The sequence below is a fragment of the Heteronotia binoei genome, chromosome 17 (assembly GCF_032191835.1).
Source record: "Heteronotia binoei isolate CCM8104 ecotype False Entrance Well chromosome 17, APGP_CSIRO_Hbin_v1, whole genome shotgun sequence".
Lineage (NCBI taxonomy): Eukaryota > Metazoa > Chordata > Lepidosauria > Squamata > Gekkonidae > Heteronotia > Heteronotia binoei.
In genome coordinates this window covers 14719631-14736388 of record NC_083239.1, presented here as the reverse complement: position 1 = coordinate 14736388, position 16758 = coordinate 14719631, and the positions used below count along the sequence as shown (strand labels likewise).

Sequence of the window (16758 nt, the reverse complement as noted above, 5' to 3'; positions counted from 1 at the left end):
ATGATACTGGCTGATTTGTTTTCAGTTCCCTTCCTAATAATTCCCAGCATAGCGTTGTCCTTTTTTATTGCAATCGCACACTGTCTCGATATTTTCAGTGAGTTATCCACCACAACCCCAAGATCTCTCTGTCGGTCAGTCTCCACCAGTTCACACCCCATCAACTTGTATTTATAGTTAGGATTTTTGGCCCCAATGTGCATTACTTTGCACTTTTGCCACGTTAAACCTCATTTGTCACGTTGACACCCACTCACCCAGCCTCGACAGATCCCTTTGGAGTGCCTCACAATCCTCTCTGGTTCTCATCACCCTGAACAATTTAGTGTCATCTGCAAAATTAGCCACTTCACTGCTTAAACCCAACTCCATTAATGAACAAGTTAAAAAGCGTCGGACCCAGCACGGAGCCCTGTGGTACCCCACTGCTTACCACCCTCCACTCTGAAAATTGCCCATTCAAGAGTTCCCCCAGCCTGGAGCTGGCAACCCTAGCTTGTGCAGGGGGGGAATCAGCCAGAAGGGATATGTAGCTGCCCTTCCCCACCAGGTACTGATTTCCCCCTCCCCCTGCCCCCTTCAGCCCCAGTCTTAGGCCAGCGAGGCCAACACAAGGTGGCTTGCATTATCAAATGCTTTTTGACGCCTTTACAGATCCTCCTTGCCTGCCTGCTTGCCTGCCTGCTGCAGCTGGGGACGTAAGCTTGTTTCGGCATCACAATTCAGCTCTGTCCTTGGCATCCTCCTCCCACAGCCTCTCCTCCAGGCTTCCTCTTTAGCATGCACCTCACAGACATTTGCAGAGGTCCCTGGCCTGCCTCTCACCAGCCTGCATCATCAGGACATCCCCCCCCCCCCGCAACAGCTACCACAGCACACACCTGGACAGTCAGCTCTACACAGAGGCAGGCACACCTCCTCTCCCAGTTCACTTCATTTTAAAAGGTTATTTAAAAAGTAATAATAATAATAATGTTTCCAGCGCCTCCCCCCATTGGAGATGAGCCAGGAGTCATCATCTGGGCTGCTGATGCTGTTTGATGGGTGTGGATTGCAAAAGAAATGCCAGGCTTGCCCCCGTAATCCTCCCCCCTCCCCCCCCCCAGTGTGTGAAGCCAGAGTACCCAAGTTGCTCATCAAAGTGCCCTGGCACTTGGCGCCACATCAGTTAGCACAGATTGGGAAAACAGAAAGGATCTGCCTCCCTACTGATCTCATATGCACAGAACGTCGCCTTCTCTGATCAGCAAGCCGGGCGAAGAGTCTTGCCCTCTCCGCAAACACCTCCCTTGCCCAGAATGGAGGGGTCTGGAGCTTACAACAGATCTCCAGTCCAGATGGCAGAAATCGGTTTCCTCTGGAGTACAAGGGCAGCTTCGGGGGGCTGATTCCATGGATGTTGAGCTCCAGGCACCACCCCCAAATATCCAGGGATTTCCCAAGCTGGAGTTGGCAACCTGACACAAAAGCCCAGGATGCAAGGCTGGCTCTAGAGGGCCATAGACTGGTAAAAGGTTGTTGGCTTTTGTTTTTCGATTATGTTTCAGACCAGTGTGACTAGCTGCAGCGGCTGTGCCTCTAACCACAACCTAGGAGAGACTTGGGGCCTAACTGTATGTTATATTCTCCATTAGGGTTGCCAAGTCCAATTTAAGAAATATCTGGGGACTTTGGGGGTTGAGCCAGGAGTCTTTGGGGGTGGAGCCGAGAGCAAGGGTGTGACAAGCATAATTGAACTTCAAGGGAGTTCTGGCCCTCACATTTAAAGGGACTGCACACCTTTTTAAATGCCTTCCTTCCATAGGAAATAATGAAGGATAGGGGCACCTTCTTTTGGGGCTCATAGAATTGGCCCCCCTGGTCCAATCTTTTTGAAACTTGGGAGGTATTTTGGGGAGAGGCACTAGATGCTATACTGAAAATTTGGTGCCCCTATCTCAAAAAACAGCCCCCCCAGAGCCCCCGATACCCACGGATCAATTCCCCATCATTCCCTATGGGAATCGTTCATGGAGGTGCATGATGGCTCTGGGGGCGGGGCTTCCCCCGCCGGCCAGCTGGCTGGGGGAGGGGGGAAGCCTGTAAAACCGGGGGATCCCCCTCTGGGACCTGGGGATTGGGAAGCCTATTCTCCATCCATATTTTTGGGTCCACTCTGAGGACATGCTTTGTGAGTTTCTGGGCTTGGAATACAATCCCCAGGTGCAGGGAACCAGTTTCAGACCATGGTGCAAGAGAAAAGATATTTAAGCTTGCTCACCACCACTACTGCACCATTTTCCCAGTCTGAAATGACCCTGAAGAGTTGGGTGGCCAGCCTCTGGGTGGGGCCAGGAGATGCCCCAGAATTACAATTGATCTCCATTCTTCAGAGATCAGTTCCCCTGGACAAAAAGGCTGCTTGGGAAGGTAGGCTTTACAGCATCACACCCCTGCTGAGCTTCCTCCCCCAAACCTCCAGGAATTTCCCCAACCCAGAGTTGGCAACCTTACTGAAGAGTTACTATTTGCCCTGTTAGGGAAACTTGTGTGCAGCCTTCAGAATGCATAAGTTTCCCCCACTGGGCAAACAGAAGCTCCTCAGGTCTGGTTGCAAGTCAGGAAAGCAGCCCAGGAGGGAAGGCTGAAGCCCTCTATGTTCGCATGCCAAGGTCAGATCAGAAGCCTGCAAATTTGGTTCAGAGCACAGAACTTGCAAGTCATATCTGATCCAAAGTGGTAAGGCTGCCAAGTCTAGGTTGGGAAATACCTGGGGAAGAAAGGGACCTCAGTGGGCCATAATGTCACAGAGTCCACCCTCCAAAGTAGCCGTTTCCTCTGGGGAAACTGGTCTTCAGATGATATCTCCAACTGTAATTCCAGGAGATATCCAAGCCCCACCTGAAGGTTGTCAATGGGGTTCCCAGCTCCGTGTTGGGAAATTCCTGGAGATTTTGGGGTGGAGCCTGAGGAGGGCAGGGTTTGGGGAGGGGAAGGGGTGTAATGCCATTGAGTTCACCTTCCAAAGAAGCCATTTTCTCCAGGTGAACTGATTTCTGACACTTGGAGATCTCCAGCCACCACCTGGAGGTTGGCAACCCTAGCTGTCAACCATAGGTAGATGGAAGGGAGGGTGGGAGCATAATGAAAGTGGCCTGGTCTGGTGGATGGAATCTGAAGGTCTACCAGTTTGCGGGGAAAACAGTCACCACTCTTTCTCTTTTTTAAGAAGATGATATTGGATTTATAGTCCGCCCTCCACTCCAAATCTCAGAGTCTCAGAGTGGCTCACAATCTCCTTTATCTTCCTCTCCCACAACAGACACCCTGTGAGGTGGATGTGGCTGAGAGGACTCTCATAGCAGCTGTCCTTTCAAGGACAACCTCTGTGAGAGCTATGACTGACCCAAGACCATTCCAGCAGGTGCAAGTGGAGGAGTGGGGAATCAAACCTGGTTTTCCCAGATAAGAATCCGCATACTTAACCAGTACACCAAACTGGCTTGTGCTTTCTTTTTCTAAAAAAGGAGCATTCATTATTGAAATAGAATTGACATAACTCAAAAATGCTGGATTTGTTCTGCTTTTTTTAATCAGTTATTCACGTGGGCCACTGCACCAGCTTGCTCCAGCATGGCCACTGCCCATAGTCTTCTCACAACTATTTGCATTGTTGAATCCCATTCGAGCGGCCCACAAAGGCTAAATATAAAGGTAGCCTGCCCTCCATGACCCACAAAGGCAAGGAATGGCAGCCACATATGTCAGTCCACCCAGAGCTCACTAAAGCTGCTATCCTAGGAAGGGGAAGCCCTCAATTTAAGGCTCCAATGAACCAGAGAGCAGGGTGTGTGCCAACTTTGGGCTGGAGATCACTCTCAGTGCTGAGTGGCACTATGTCAAAACCCACCCAGGGATGTCCCCATCTCCCAAAGCCTGGACATTTTTACAGCTTAGCCATCCTGCTGCAAGTTTGAACAGGCCCCGCTCACCTCCCTGCTCTCCCCCTTGTGATTCAAATGTTCTCCTGCCCTGCCTCTCCTGTTTAACCCCTTGTTGCCCACCCAGCCCATTAGTTCCATAACAGCATTGTCTCTTTCTAATTAATTAGCTTGTCTCTCGCTGGGCTTTTTTTTCCCCCTGAGGGAAGGAGAAAGTGAATGACACTCTGCTTGATTGCTCAGCCACAGTGGGCAACGGGAGGGGCTTCTAGGATGAAAAGCCTCTGCCTATCCAGCCTGTGATATCGGCACTCCCCAACAGAGCCTGTATCTGCCCACCTCTGCAAGGGAGAGCAAAGAGGGTAAGACACTCCTTGATGCTGCCTCAGAGAGGCAGACCAACAGGCAGCTGTTCAAGCCTCTTGCTTCCCTCCAGTTGTTTTGCTCTTCTCCTGATCACGCACGGGATGCCAGCCCATCACTGGAACCTGGTAAGGGAAACATCTGGAGTGCTGGATCTTAGCCAGGCCATGCCACTGCTCCAGTCATGGGGGGGATTTGACCAGGACTTGTCAGCCAGGGACCTGTGAGGTGGGAACTTCTAGATGTTGCAATGGGTGGTCATAATCAAAGACATCCCACTTCTTACCTTGAGAGGAGGAATTGCTGCTGGATGGGGAAGGCAGGAGGCAAGGACTGAAGTAAGTGCCATCAAGTCACAGCCTGGTAAGGGGCTTTCAAGGCAAGTGAAAAGCAGAGGTGGTTTGCCATTGCCTTTCTTTGCAGAGTTCCTTGGTGGTCTCCTATTCAAGTACCAACACTGCTTAGCTTCCAAGATCAGTCAAGACCAGGGTGCCTTCTCTCCCATAATAAGCAAGGAAAAGCTGAGAAAATAAGAGAACCTTTAGTGGAACAGAGGACTGGATCTCCTTCTAGACATCTAGCCCTTCCAAGTAAGATAGCTTCAGTGGGTACTTCCCTTCCATCAGGTTACCAGTAGTTCTTCCTAAGAATCACCTAGGTAAAAGATCCCAGTAAATCCATATATTTTGTACTGGGTATTATAGATGGAAATGAAGGTCCATTATTTGGTAACCTAAGAGACAACTGTTGGAAGTCTATGAATTTATTTAAAAAACAAAAACAAAAAAGCTTTCTAAAATAACAGGTCCATCCAACTCTTTGGATCGGGAGCATGAAGAAGAGGTTATAGGTGACTCGGGGGGAAAGTTGTGCTCTGTTGTGCCTAGATAAATGAATTATATCCCAGGTAGACTGTCAGTACAATTCTAAGCAATGTTTCATCTTCCTAAGCCCATTGATACCAGAGGATTTACAGTAGTATAACTGCTTAGGATGACATTGCAAAAAAATGTAATCATACATGGTACATTGTGACAGAAAGTGCCATCAAGTTACAGCTGACTTATGGTGACCCCATCCATAGGGTTTTCAAGGCAGGAGACATTCAGAGGCGGTTTGCCATTGCCTCGTACCACATCACACCCCAGTATTCATTGCAGGTCTGCCGTTCAAATGTGAGCCAGGGCTGACCCTGCTTAGCTTCCAAGATCTGATGAGACCTGGGCTATCCAGGCCAAGGCTAGGTACCCTTTATTACATCTAGAGAAAGGAAGGCTGCAGTTCTATGCACACTTACCCCCATTAACCTCAACAGGACTTGCTCATGAGTAGGCATGCTTACATTTGCATTGCATGAAGCATACATTAACCAGTATAACTTGTGTATTTAATTAAATGAGCTCGCAGGGTTTTACAAATATGAACAAGTGCTTGATCGCGACATAACTTTTTAATATACTTTATACAATTGAATGTAATGTATTTTTCTGTGCTATTTATTTTATTTTTTCGATTTCTAACCCACTCCCCCTGCAAGTGGCAACCTCTGGCGACTGACTCCTCCTGGGGGCTTGGAGGATATTCAGAGAGGTGGCTGAATGAAGTCTGCCCCTGCCCTCCTGACTGCTAGTTTTCCAAGGAGGTCTCCCATCCAAGTACTTGCCAGAGTTGACGCTGCTTAGCTTCCAGAATCTGATGAGATCAGGCTTGCCTGGGCTATCCAGGTCAGGGTGAATATAATGTATTAACATGAGCAAATAAATCCCTAGCCCAAAAGGAAATCTGGTGGAATAAGTATTAAGCTACCTTGGAGCATGGTACCCGAAGGCTGCTATGATTGAGCCATTGGGCTAAAGCACTAAGATATTCTTTTGAATGTTGTGAGGTTCATACATGCGTGTAAGTCCTTTGGTTTGTCATCCGCTCTTGAGGGCTGGCAGAGGAATCTGCGCAGAGGCTCTGTTGAAATATGTTGTAGGGGTGGCTTTTAGCTCTAATGAAGTATTTTTGTGGCATTAAAGCTGCTGTAATGCACTCTGTGTGAGTCTGCCCTTACAGACAACTTGGAAAATCCAGTTGGTACAGAACATCCATGGCCCAGCTAATGTCGGGTGCTAAGTGGAATCTTCATATCATTCCCATTCTGCAGACACTTCATTGCTTTACTGATCAGTTCAATTCAGTGTTCTATCACTTAAAAAGCCCTTAATGGATTCAAATGTTTTTATCATTCCCTGTCATTTGCTCACCAATTGACTGAATAGTTCTTATCATATCTGTAATTCACCTTGAGTCCCAGTAAGAAAGGTGGACTATAAATGAGGAGATGGAGGAGAAGGATAACAATGATAATGGTGATGACACAAAAATAATTCACTGAATGTCGGTAGGGTTGCCAGGTCTCTGTTTACTGGCAGGGGATGGAGGATAGGGCTGCAGATCCAGGCTAGGAAACTTTAGGAGTTTGGGGGATGGAACCTGGGGAGCACAGGGACCTCAGTGGGATACAATTCCATAGAGTCCACCATCCAAAGCATCCACTTTCTCCAGGGAAACTGACCTCAGTAGTCTGGAGATTAGCTGTAATTCCAGGGGATCCCAAGATCCCGCTTGGAGGCTGGTATCTCTACGAAGGAGCGAAACAGAGCCCCTTCATTTAGGGGATTTTTTAATGCTTCTAGTTGCGCCTTCAGGAACAAGATTTATTGAGCAATCCCAGTATTTTCTTTGGGGAGCATTTGAAAAACTCTCGATTTTGGATAAAGCCAGCTAACATCCCTTGATCTAAATCAAATGAAACCTACAGCATTTCCTCCAGAATGATTTTTTTTAAAATCTGCCTCTAGTAAATTTTTTTGGGGAAGATTTTTGTTTCTTTTGAGTTTCTACAAATTGCACCATTTGGGAGCCCATTCTTATCTAATGTTTTTTGTGATCATGCTGAAGCAGAACCACAGTGGCATATTCATCCTTTGTTAGGAAGACTTCTCTCTTGCCCATTGCACCCCCTGCTCAGCTGAAATGTATATTGATGAAGACTCCTTGTGGCAGCAATCTGAAGCATTAACTGCTTTGTGGTTTGGTGTAGTGGTTAAGTGTGCGGCCTCTTATCTGGGAGAACCGGGTTTGATTCCCCACTCCTCCACTTGCACCTGCTGGAATGGCCTTGGGTCAGCCATAGCTCTGGCAGAGGTTGTCCTTGAAAGGGCAGCTGCTGTGAGAGCCCTCTCCAGCCCCACCCACCTCACAGGGTGTCTGTTGTGGGGGAGGAAGGGAAAGGAGATTGTGAGCCGCTCTGAGACTCTTCGGAGTGGAGGGCGGGATAGAAATCCAATATCTTCTTCTTCTTCTTCTTGTATAGGGGGTGGGGGTGGGGAAAGAAGCCATTTTTAAAAGTAAGCCAATGAGGCATATGATGTGTGAATTGTAACCTTTTCCTGGGTGGCTCTGCAAACAAGATTAAAATTTGTGTCTGCTAAAGTTCACACAGTCAGGTGCACAAATCACAAGTTCTCACATCATAGTCTCAAATGTAGGCCCTTTGTGGAATCCCCTTGAAAGATAAATCTATAAACTGAAAATATCTACATGGGAATTGGTACTTTAATTGGTAGTACAATGGTAGCTCATTCATAATTGCATGTCTCTAGTACTTAAATTGCAGAATTTTAATTGGTACTTTATATTTCCCCTTTACTCCCTCTCACTTTATCTGCTTCTTTCGTTATCTGAATTTCATCATGAAATTTTAAGAAAATAAAAGCAATTGTTTTGTTTCTTCTATAAGCATTCTGATTTTGGCTGTTACCCTGAATTTAAAAAAACCTCTGTGCATGTGTGTGGGTGCACTCTCGCTCTCCTCTCTGAACAACCATAATGTGTTTATGGAACCTTGTGTTTGTTAATTAGTTTTATTGTCTTGTCACTGGGTCATAAGAGAGCCAAGCAAAGATGTACACAAAACACAAGTAATTAAAAGAACTTGGTCCCAGTCTGTCACAGGAATATCTGTTCCAATTTGCCTCCATCTTTACTGCAAAGACAAACTGAGGCTCGGTTGTGTTCCATTTCACTGAAGATGTTGAGGCAGATAAACCTCCAGTTTTCTTTATCTCCACAGTAATGCTTTTAAAAACTTGGCATAAAATTTGGGGTGGACTTTATTAAAAGCAACCTTTCAAAATGAGATCAATCCCCACTGTGAATATTCTGAAATAAAAAGAGCCATACTCATTTTGGATTTTTTTTTTTTTATGAAGACAGAAAATAGTCCAAGGATGAAGAAAAATAGGCTGCATCCAGCAATGTGCCAACAGAGCAAAAAAGGAAAAAATACCAGGTGATAATTGACAGGTTTGTTATTGTACCGTGTCCCTACATGTTTCTCCATGCAGGCTTTATCAGGGGGGATCAACGCACTCCCCTGCTGCTGGAACTGCCCACAGAAACTTTATCAGTCAGTTATCATCTGGCATTTTCCCCCTTTTTGTTCTGTTTACAGAATAGTCATCTCTAAAGGAGAAGATGCTTTCAGAGGTAAGAGAATAAACTGCTGAGAGAGAGAGAGAGAGAGAATAAATGATATGTCAAGGTAAGAGAGTTTTTTGTGAGGCTTGATCTATTAGTATCCTCATTTATATCTACATGGCCTGAAGACATGACTACACAGTACACGTTCACACTGAGTTCCCTCAGAGGAATCCTAGGAACTGTAGCTCGTTTCAGCCCTTCATGGAATCATTTCACCTCAGACAGCTGCAGATGGCCCCCATGTGGGTCTAGGGTAGCCAGGTCTTACCTGGCTCCCAGCAGGGATCTTCCTTCCACACCTGAAGAGCACCAGCATGCTACAACATGTGTAGCGTGATGACATCACCCAGAAGTGATGTTATTGTGCCAAGCACATGCAGGCAAACTCATGGGACTTTGTTGGGCCAGGCCATGTGTGCCATAAAATGTAATGCCAGGTACCAGAGATATAAACTTAATAAAGGACACAGGCAAACCCAATTAACCTTATTATTTTTAATCAAATACAAGCATGTTTAAAACCTTGACACTTGTACAATATTTCCTTAAAGTATCTCCCTGATGCCCACCCTCCCACTTTACAAATTAGCGGTGGGACAGTATACAGGGACATAATGCACAACCTCTGTCTTCTGGCAGAGGTAATGCCCAGTTACTTATGGACCAGATAAGAGCCCTTGATGGGGCAGGTGCAGCCCATTGGGGGAATGTAGTCGGTTGCCAGCCCTGGACACAACAGTAGTAGGAGCATCTATGGGGCAGAGACAGGCCAAACACATTTTTAATACTCCCTCTGCTTCTGAATGAGAACTCAGGGTGAGCATCCCCTGCCGTGACTGGAGACTTGGCAACCCGATGTTCATAGTCTAGAGATCAGCAGTATTTCTGGGACAACTGCAGGCCCTACCTGGAGGTTAGGACTGAAAAAAATGGAAGATTAATGAAGTCCCAAATACTAGAAGTTGCTACTGTTAAACCTGGTTCCAAAACTCTCTTGAAAGTGAAACAGCTTGAAGAATAAATTTTATATTTCAATATTACATATATTTCATTATTATCACAGTAAATTGTAAACAGTCAAACATAAATTATAACAATCAAAGTCCCAGTCCATTCAGTCCCATGTAAGCGTGTCAGTTTCAGACTTCAGTAGCTTATTTCAGACTTCAGTAACTCCCCCCCCCCCCACTTCTGCAGGGCAAGTTAAAGTGCTCGTGCTGATTCCATTGAAGAAAAGTGCCTTATGATTTTATATCAGTTCTTTCCTATTTCCAAAAACCAGTTATAACGGCTTCAGAACATCAACAAGTTGGAATTCATAAAAGTGGGTGCAAAGGAAGCTGGCGTTACTGTTAGAGGCTTCCTTTGCACCCACTTTTATGAATTCCAACAGAAAGCTTACATTCTGAATAAAACTTAGTTGGTCTTAAGTGCGTTGTTGTAGTGCTGTTGTAAGCTGTAGAGCATTTTATGTTTTTCAGGACTGGAAACCATGCCCTATTCGTTTTTAAACTCTCTTCCTTCCTGTTGAAATTGTGTTTATGAATTTCAATGGCTTCCCTGTGTAATCTAACATGGTAATTGGATGTGTTGTCCCGCATGACAGTGTTAAGTGTTGTCCAGCAAGACAGTGTCTCACTCAGCAAAACTAGGTCCCTTGCTTTGTGATTAGGCAGAAAATAGCCTATCTTCAGAGGATATTTTTCTCCTCTAAAATAAAAACAACAATAAAACAATAAGGAGTGGAGGTTGGAGGGTTAAACAAAAAAGCTAAACTACTCCTAGGCAAACTGAGGGCCAAGCTGCATGTTATATTTGGAAATAAGTTATGTTTGAATTTCTACACAAAATCTAGAGGGAATGGCATTTTAAATGTCCACAGGGGCCCAATTTGGCTCTGGATAGCAGTGGGGGGAGGAGAAGGGTTCCAGCCTCCCCTCCTTGCTGTTTTCCTGAGCCAAAAAAAATTGCCAGATGAGGAAGTTATTTTCCTTATGTTGGAGCTGCCAATACAGGCTCAGTGTGGGGCAAATATCTCCCTCTGAATATCATTTCAATTTTGGAATACAGTGAAGGGGGAAGGCAGGAGCTCCTCCATGCCACTTAGTGTGGTCCTGAGGAAAATTAGCCCCCCTGTGAGTCAGGTCTGAAGAACCCAGACCTAACTTGTAATACGTGCTGTTCACCTGAGGCTGCATGATCTTGCAGTGTGCGTTGCAATGATGGGATTATTTCTTTACATTATTTATAGTCCGCTAACTCGCTACTTGTAATCTTCCTTGAGTGAGAAAGGCAGACTGGAGATCTCCCACTTTTACAACAGATCTCCAGCTGGCAGAGATCAGCTTCCCTGGAGAAAATGGCTGCTTCGAAGGGTGGACTTTATGGCAGTGTACCATGCTGAGGCCCCTCCCCAAATTCCACCCTCTCCTGGCTCCATCCCCAAAGTCTCCAGGTATTTTTCAACACGGACCTGGCAACCCTGACTGTGAATAACCTACAAACATCCACTAGAGGGGGGATAGGATGCCTTGGAGTCTGGGTCATATCTACCTTGTTTATTCATTCATTTTGAAAATTTCTACTCCACCCTCCTACCAAAGCAGCAGGCAGAGTAGTTCACAACATTTTAAAAAATGAGGAAAAATAAAGAGCACATTAGAATCTATGAGCACCAAATGGTAATAAAAGCAGCCCAAAACAATAAAATGTGAAACATTAAACACCATAAATATTAAATGAAGCAATAAAGATTCAAGCCAACAAAAACAGCCAAGCCCAAGCATCTAAACAAGTTTTAACAATTGTTCCTTCCTCTCTCCTGGGGAATTTTAGGAACTGTAGTTCTATGCAGGGTCTAGGCGCTTCTTACAGAAAGTGCTCAACATCCTTACCAAACTACACTTCCCAGGATTCTCTGTTGGAAGTCATGAAAGTCAAAGTGGTATTAAACAGAATTTTCCAGTGTGGATTTGCTCTCTAGGTGCTCCAACTCTCATAGTGATTCTTAAGCAAACTAGTGTTGAGAACAAGTACCCAGTACTTCTCACAAATTGTAATTGCAGAACTCCAGGCTCCCTCTGGAGGTTGGCAACTCTAATAACAGCATTTTAGGGGGGCACTCAGCTCAGACCCAGCTTGCAGTGACATAGAAAGAAACTACAACTGAACATACAGCTGTCACTTCTACTGCCTGCCTGGACTGAGTCAAACAGCCCCAGCAAGACTCCCGGAATAGCTGGAGCTTGGCTTACTTTGCTGCTGGCCTAAGTAGCCCTCCAAAGAGCAAGGGCCAGTCTACCCCTGCTTACTGTACAGTCTCTTCTTGCTCCAGGTGCCCCAAGATGACTGGGGAGGATACCCGGCATCAGGGAAGGATGGCGAGATCCCCTGTCGACGGATGCGGAGTGGCAGCTACATCAAGGCCATGGGAGATGATGACAGTGGAGACTCAGACACCAGCACCAAGGTGTCACCCAAGGGGGCAACCCGGCGAGATGGGTACCGCCGTTCCTCCAGTGTAGACCAGCCCAGAACCAAGTAAGATACTTAGGGGGGAGGGGTGTTCCAAAGATTGCAAGATAAAATCTTAGGGAATGGAGTAGGGTTGCCAGCTCCACCCCCAACAGTGTTGGGAATATTTGGGAGTAGACTGGCAAAACAGCATCATGTGATGCTCCCATGCTGCTTCTAGCTAGGAATGAGTAAGCACCATCATTATGGCATGTGCTACTTTAAGATTTCCCTCCAACGTCTATGCAAAAGACCATAGAGATAGAAAGCATCCCTAGAGGGTCACACATCCCTGGAGTGGCGTTTTCACTTCTAGGTTCCTGGCCAGAAGTGGCATTGCATAACACCACCTCCCCATTTCCCCCCCACCCCTCCCCTGAATGCTAACAGGACACAAGGAGTGCCAGTGGGGACTGGCAAACCCAGAATGGGCATCTTTTTAGTGGTTCGTGGTCTTCAGTCTACTATGTCAGGGATAAAAAAGAATAATAAAGCCCAAGCTCCCACCCACCTAATTCTCCTTGCATTCTCTTAAACGTATTCATCCAGGGGAGGGGGCATTGCTCAGGTGTACTGGATGGAGGCCAAGGGCCCACAAAGGTAAACAAAACCAGCCTTGCATCATTTCCATGTGTTCTATTCATGTCTGTTTAGGTTTTGTTCCGAAATCTTTCTTCCCCACTGTCTCTCATTAGGTTTGCGAGTAGGCACTATTCTGACTCATATATCTGTAACTGTCCCAGCTGCTGCACATCACCCCGAATCCGGCCACGGGGACAGGGCTACGGACGGTCCTTCACCACTGGGCAGGTGAGGTGCTTTTAGTCTCTGATACTGGAGTTGCAGGAGATGGACAGGGTAAAGGAACTCTAGGGGGTGGAAGGAAAAGCTGCACAGCAGGCTTCAAGATCAATCAGATTATGCAGGTTGTAATGTGAGATAAGCCAGTCATTACAATTGTGGTGTTCCTGTCTTTACGTACTAGGAGAGCGTGCTATGAATGTACCTCTTGATTCATGTGTTCTCCACTTTGTATGTATTGGACAACATGCACATTTTCCATCCCAGGTATACCCACAATAATTGCTTGCATTGAAACTGGAAATTACATACATTGCCTTATTCACACAAAATGGCGAATACATGTATCAAAAGCTTTATGGATAAGGCAGTCTCACAGAACATATACTAAGAGCACCAAAGTGACTGAAAAGGTCTCTCTCCTCACAACACCAGGAATGGAGACCGGGGGATGGGAGTGCAGGAAAATCAGTCCTGCTAATGGCCTCAAGAAGTTTTCTGTGTGTCTCGCACCTGGAGAATTGGATATGTGGGTTCCCTTGGAATTTCCTTGCAGATCTCTGTCCCTAAGGGGTGTATCTTGCTGGGTATTTGAAAGTCTTGCATTCAAAAGCCAAGTGCAACTTTTCCACTTCATCCACTTTTTCTGGCTCTTACTAGGTCCAGGACAGGCAAAATCAGTTCCACCCCTCCATGTGTGTCTTGGAAGCTCAGGTGCTGCTGCTTCTATAGAGCTAAGAAAGTGCTACAATGACAATGGACTTCTGGTGCTGAACTGACAAGGCACATTTGGGCATCAGGTCCTCCATGGAGTTGTGCTACCTACACCTCTGTTATAGTACATGACCTCTATGCCTAACATTAGAAACTGCTCCAAATGGCAATGCTCAGTTGGATTCCAGAAGGGCCATTCATGATGCCCTGGGATGGGACTTCTTGGATGCTGTGCCCAGAACAGGTGCATGGCTGCCTCACTACATCTCTCCCCATCCTTCTTGAGCTGGCCCCACCTCCACATGCATCGCTTTTGGCCCCGCCTGCTTGCCTGCCTTGCAAAGAAATGCTAAATCCCAAGTCAGCCTCCTGCACAAGTCACCCAGTATCTACAGGTTAATTTAGAATTGTAATTTTAAGAAACTCAGAGTTGGGCTCTTCAAAGCATTCAGCATCTTTGAGGGTTGGCCTGCGCTTTCTGTTGCTGCAGTTTCAGCAAAGCAGAGAATGGAAGCTGCCAGGTTACCCACTGCACACTGGCAGAAGGCTTTGCATGTTCCCATACAGCACTTCCACAAAACTGGTTTGAGATATGCTTACCATATTTGCTTGGGTACTTTGTTCTAGCCCTGCTTTTGGATCTGGGGGTAGGAGGATAAGGTAGGTTGTCTAGGATGGGGGCACTTGACTCTTTACAGACAAGTGAAAATTACTTCTGCACAGACCATGTAATTAACTCATGGAACTCTTTACCACATGATGCCCCCTAAACTAGATTAACCTTTTTTAAGGATTAGACATATTTATTAAGAATATAAGAGAAGCTATGTTGGATCAGGCCAATGGCCCATCCAGTCCAAAGCTCTGCATCACACAGTGGCCAAAAAACCCAAGTGCCATCAGGAGGTCCACCAGTGGGGCCAGGACACTAGAAGCCCTTCCACTGTGCCCCCTCCAAGCACCAAGAATACAGAGCATCACTGCCCCAGACAGAGAGTTCCAACAATAAGCTAAAAGCCACTGATGGCCCTCTGCTCCATATGCTTATCCAATCCCCTCTTGAAGTTGTCTATGCTTGTAGCCACCACCACCTCCTGTGGCAGTGAATTCCATGTGTTAATCACCCTTTGGGTGAAGAAGTACTTCCTTTTATCAGTTCTAACCCGACTGCTCAGCAATTTCATTGAATGTCCATGAATTCTCATATTGTGAGAAAGGGAGAAAAGTTCTTCTTTCTCTACCTTCTCTGTCCCATGCATAATCTTGTAAACCTCTATCATGTCACTCCTAAGTCGACATTTCTCCAAGCTAAAGAGCCTCAAGTGTTTTAACCTTTCTTCATAGGGAAAGTGTTCCAACCCTTTAATCATTCTAGTTGCCCTTTTCTGGACTTTTTCCAATGCTATAATATCTTTTTGAGGTGCAGTGACCAGAAAGGTACATAGGATTCCAAAGAAGGCCACACTATTGATTTATGCAGGGGCATTATGATACTGGCTGATTTGTTTTCAATTCCCTTCCTAATAATTTCCAGCATGGCCTTTTTTATTGCTATCACACACTGTCTTGACATTTTCAGTGAGTTATCTACCTGTGACCGTTAGCCAAACAAATCAATTTGCTTATGACAAAACTTTAATATTTAAGTACCAAAGTATTAATACCAAAGCAAAGTGAGAGAGAGCTTTCAGCTTAGGAAATAAAGCCATCATCTAAAGCATTAGTTGATTAATCTGTTAATTAAACCATTTCAAGACTGAGCCCCTAATTTTTATGAATCATTACTGAGCTCTGGTAGTGCAAACCATCCCTCAGGTAAACCCGCCCCCCACACACACACACACACACACTAATCACTGGATCAGGTAGACGATTGGAAGTGATGTTACAGCTCCTCCTCACCTAATGCCATTCTAGAAATTCCCCTAATCTCTAGAAAAGGCTGTAGAGAGTCAGGAAATTCCTAGAGTGTTGTGAACAATCACCTGGAAGTACTTTCGCAGCATTTGTACCATTGTTCCGCTCAACTCATTTTTTCCCTGGCTACTCAGTCAAGGGAGCACAGGGAAATGCAAGAGTAGGAGCTTGCTGTCCACAGGCGGGCAACTGGCATCAGCAGACTTTCCTCTCGCACCCTCTCCATTGTTGCCAGTAGATAACACAGCATATTTAAATCCACAGACTATCAGCATAGTAGATGTATTAAATAGTTTTGTGTGTAGGTGTTTTAATTGATAATAATCCATTCATGCCAATTCATTAGACAGGCCAGCAGTCTTTCTGTTTGACTGTGAAAGTAAAAGGTCAAGCACGTGTAATGTTGTTTGTCCACAACATTAGCTAAAATAACTGACACATTGGGGCCCCTATTGTGGAGCCCCCCTGAGCGGTTTGCCACCTTTGCCCACCCCTAGGTTCACAGATCTGAGCTTCACCCACACCCAACCCTTCTGTCTCTTCATCTCCCCATTTTCTTCTCCTGTTTCCAGATTAATGAAGAGTTGAACCACCAGTTTGAGGCTGTGTGTGAGTCGGTTTTCGGAGAGGTGGAGTCACAAGCCGTGGAGGCCCTGGACCTGCCCGGTTGCTTCCGCATGCGCAGCCACAGTTACCTGAGGGCTATTCAAGCTGGCTGCTCTCAGGATGATGACTGCCTCTCGCTCTTCACCATGGCAACGACTACTCACCAGCCTGGCCAACCCCTCACCAGCAGCATCCTCAAGCCAAGCACCTGTAAGTGCTGCCTCACTTTGCTTGGGCCCACAATGCACCACCCTTATGTGTATGGTACAGGAAATGAAAGAAGACCAAAGCCAGCAAAGTCATCTGACAGCCCTTTTGTTCTTGTCAACCAATGATGTAGTTCCAAACACAGTTCCAAATCTAGATGGGCCTGGGGGTGAGGGAGCATCACTCA

General features: G+C 46.0%; 1 protein-coding gene across 1 annotated transcript in view; it reads left to right on the top strand.

Annotated features, from left to right (window-relative positions):
- The window catches only part of DLGAP3 (DLG associated protein 3), a 136445-nt gene that overhangs the window by 94666 nt on the left and 25021 nt on the right, over positions 1–16758 (top strand). The window contains exons 3-5 of the mRNA XM_060258081.1: positions 12148–12353; positions 13022–13136; positions 16331–16574. Coding sequence (XP_060114064.1) covers positions 12148–12353; positions 13022–13136; positions 16331–16574 — 565 coding nt within the window. The remainder of the gene's footprint in view (positions 1–12147; positions 12354–13021; positions 13137–16330; positions 16575–16758) is intronic.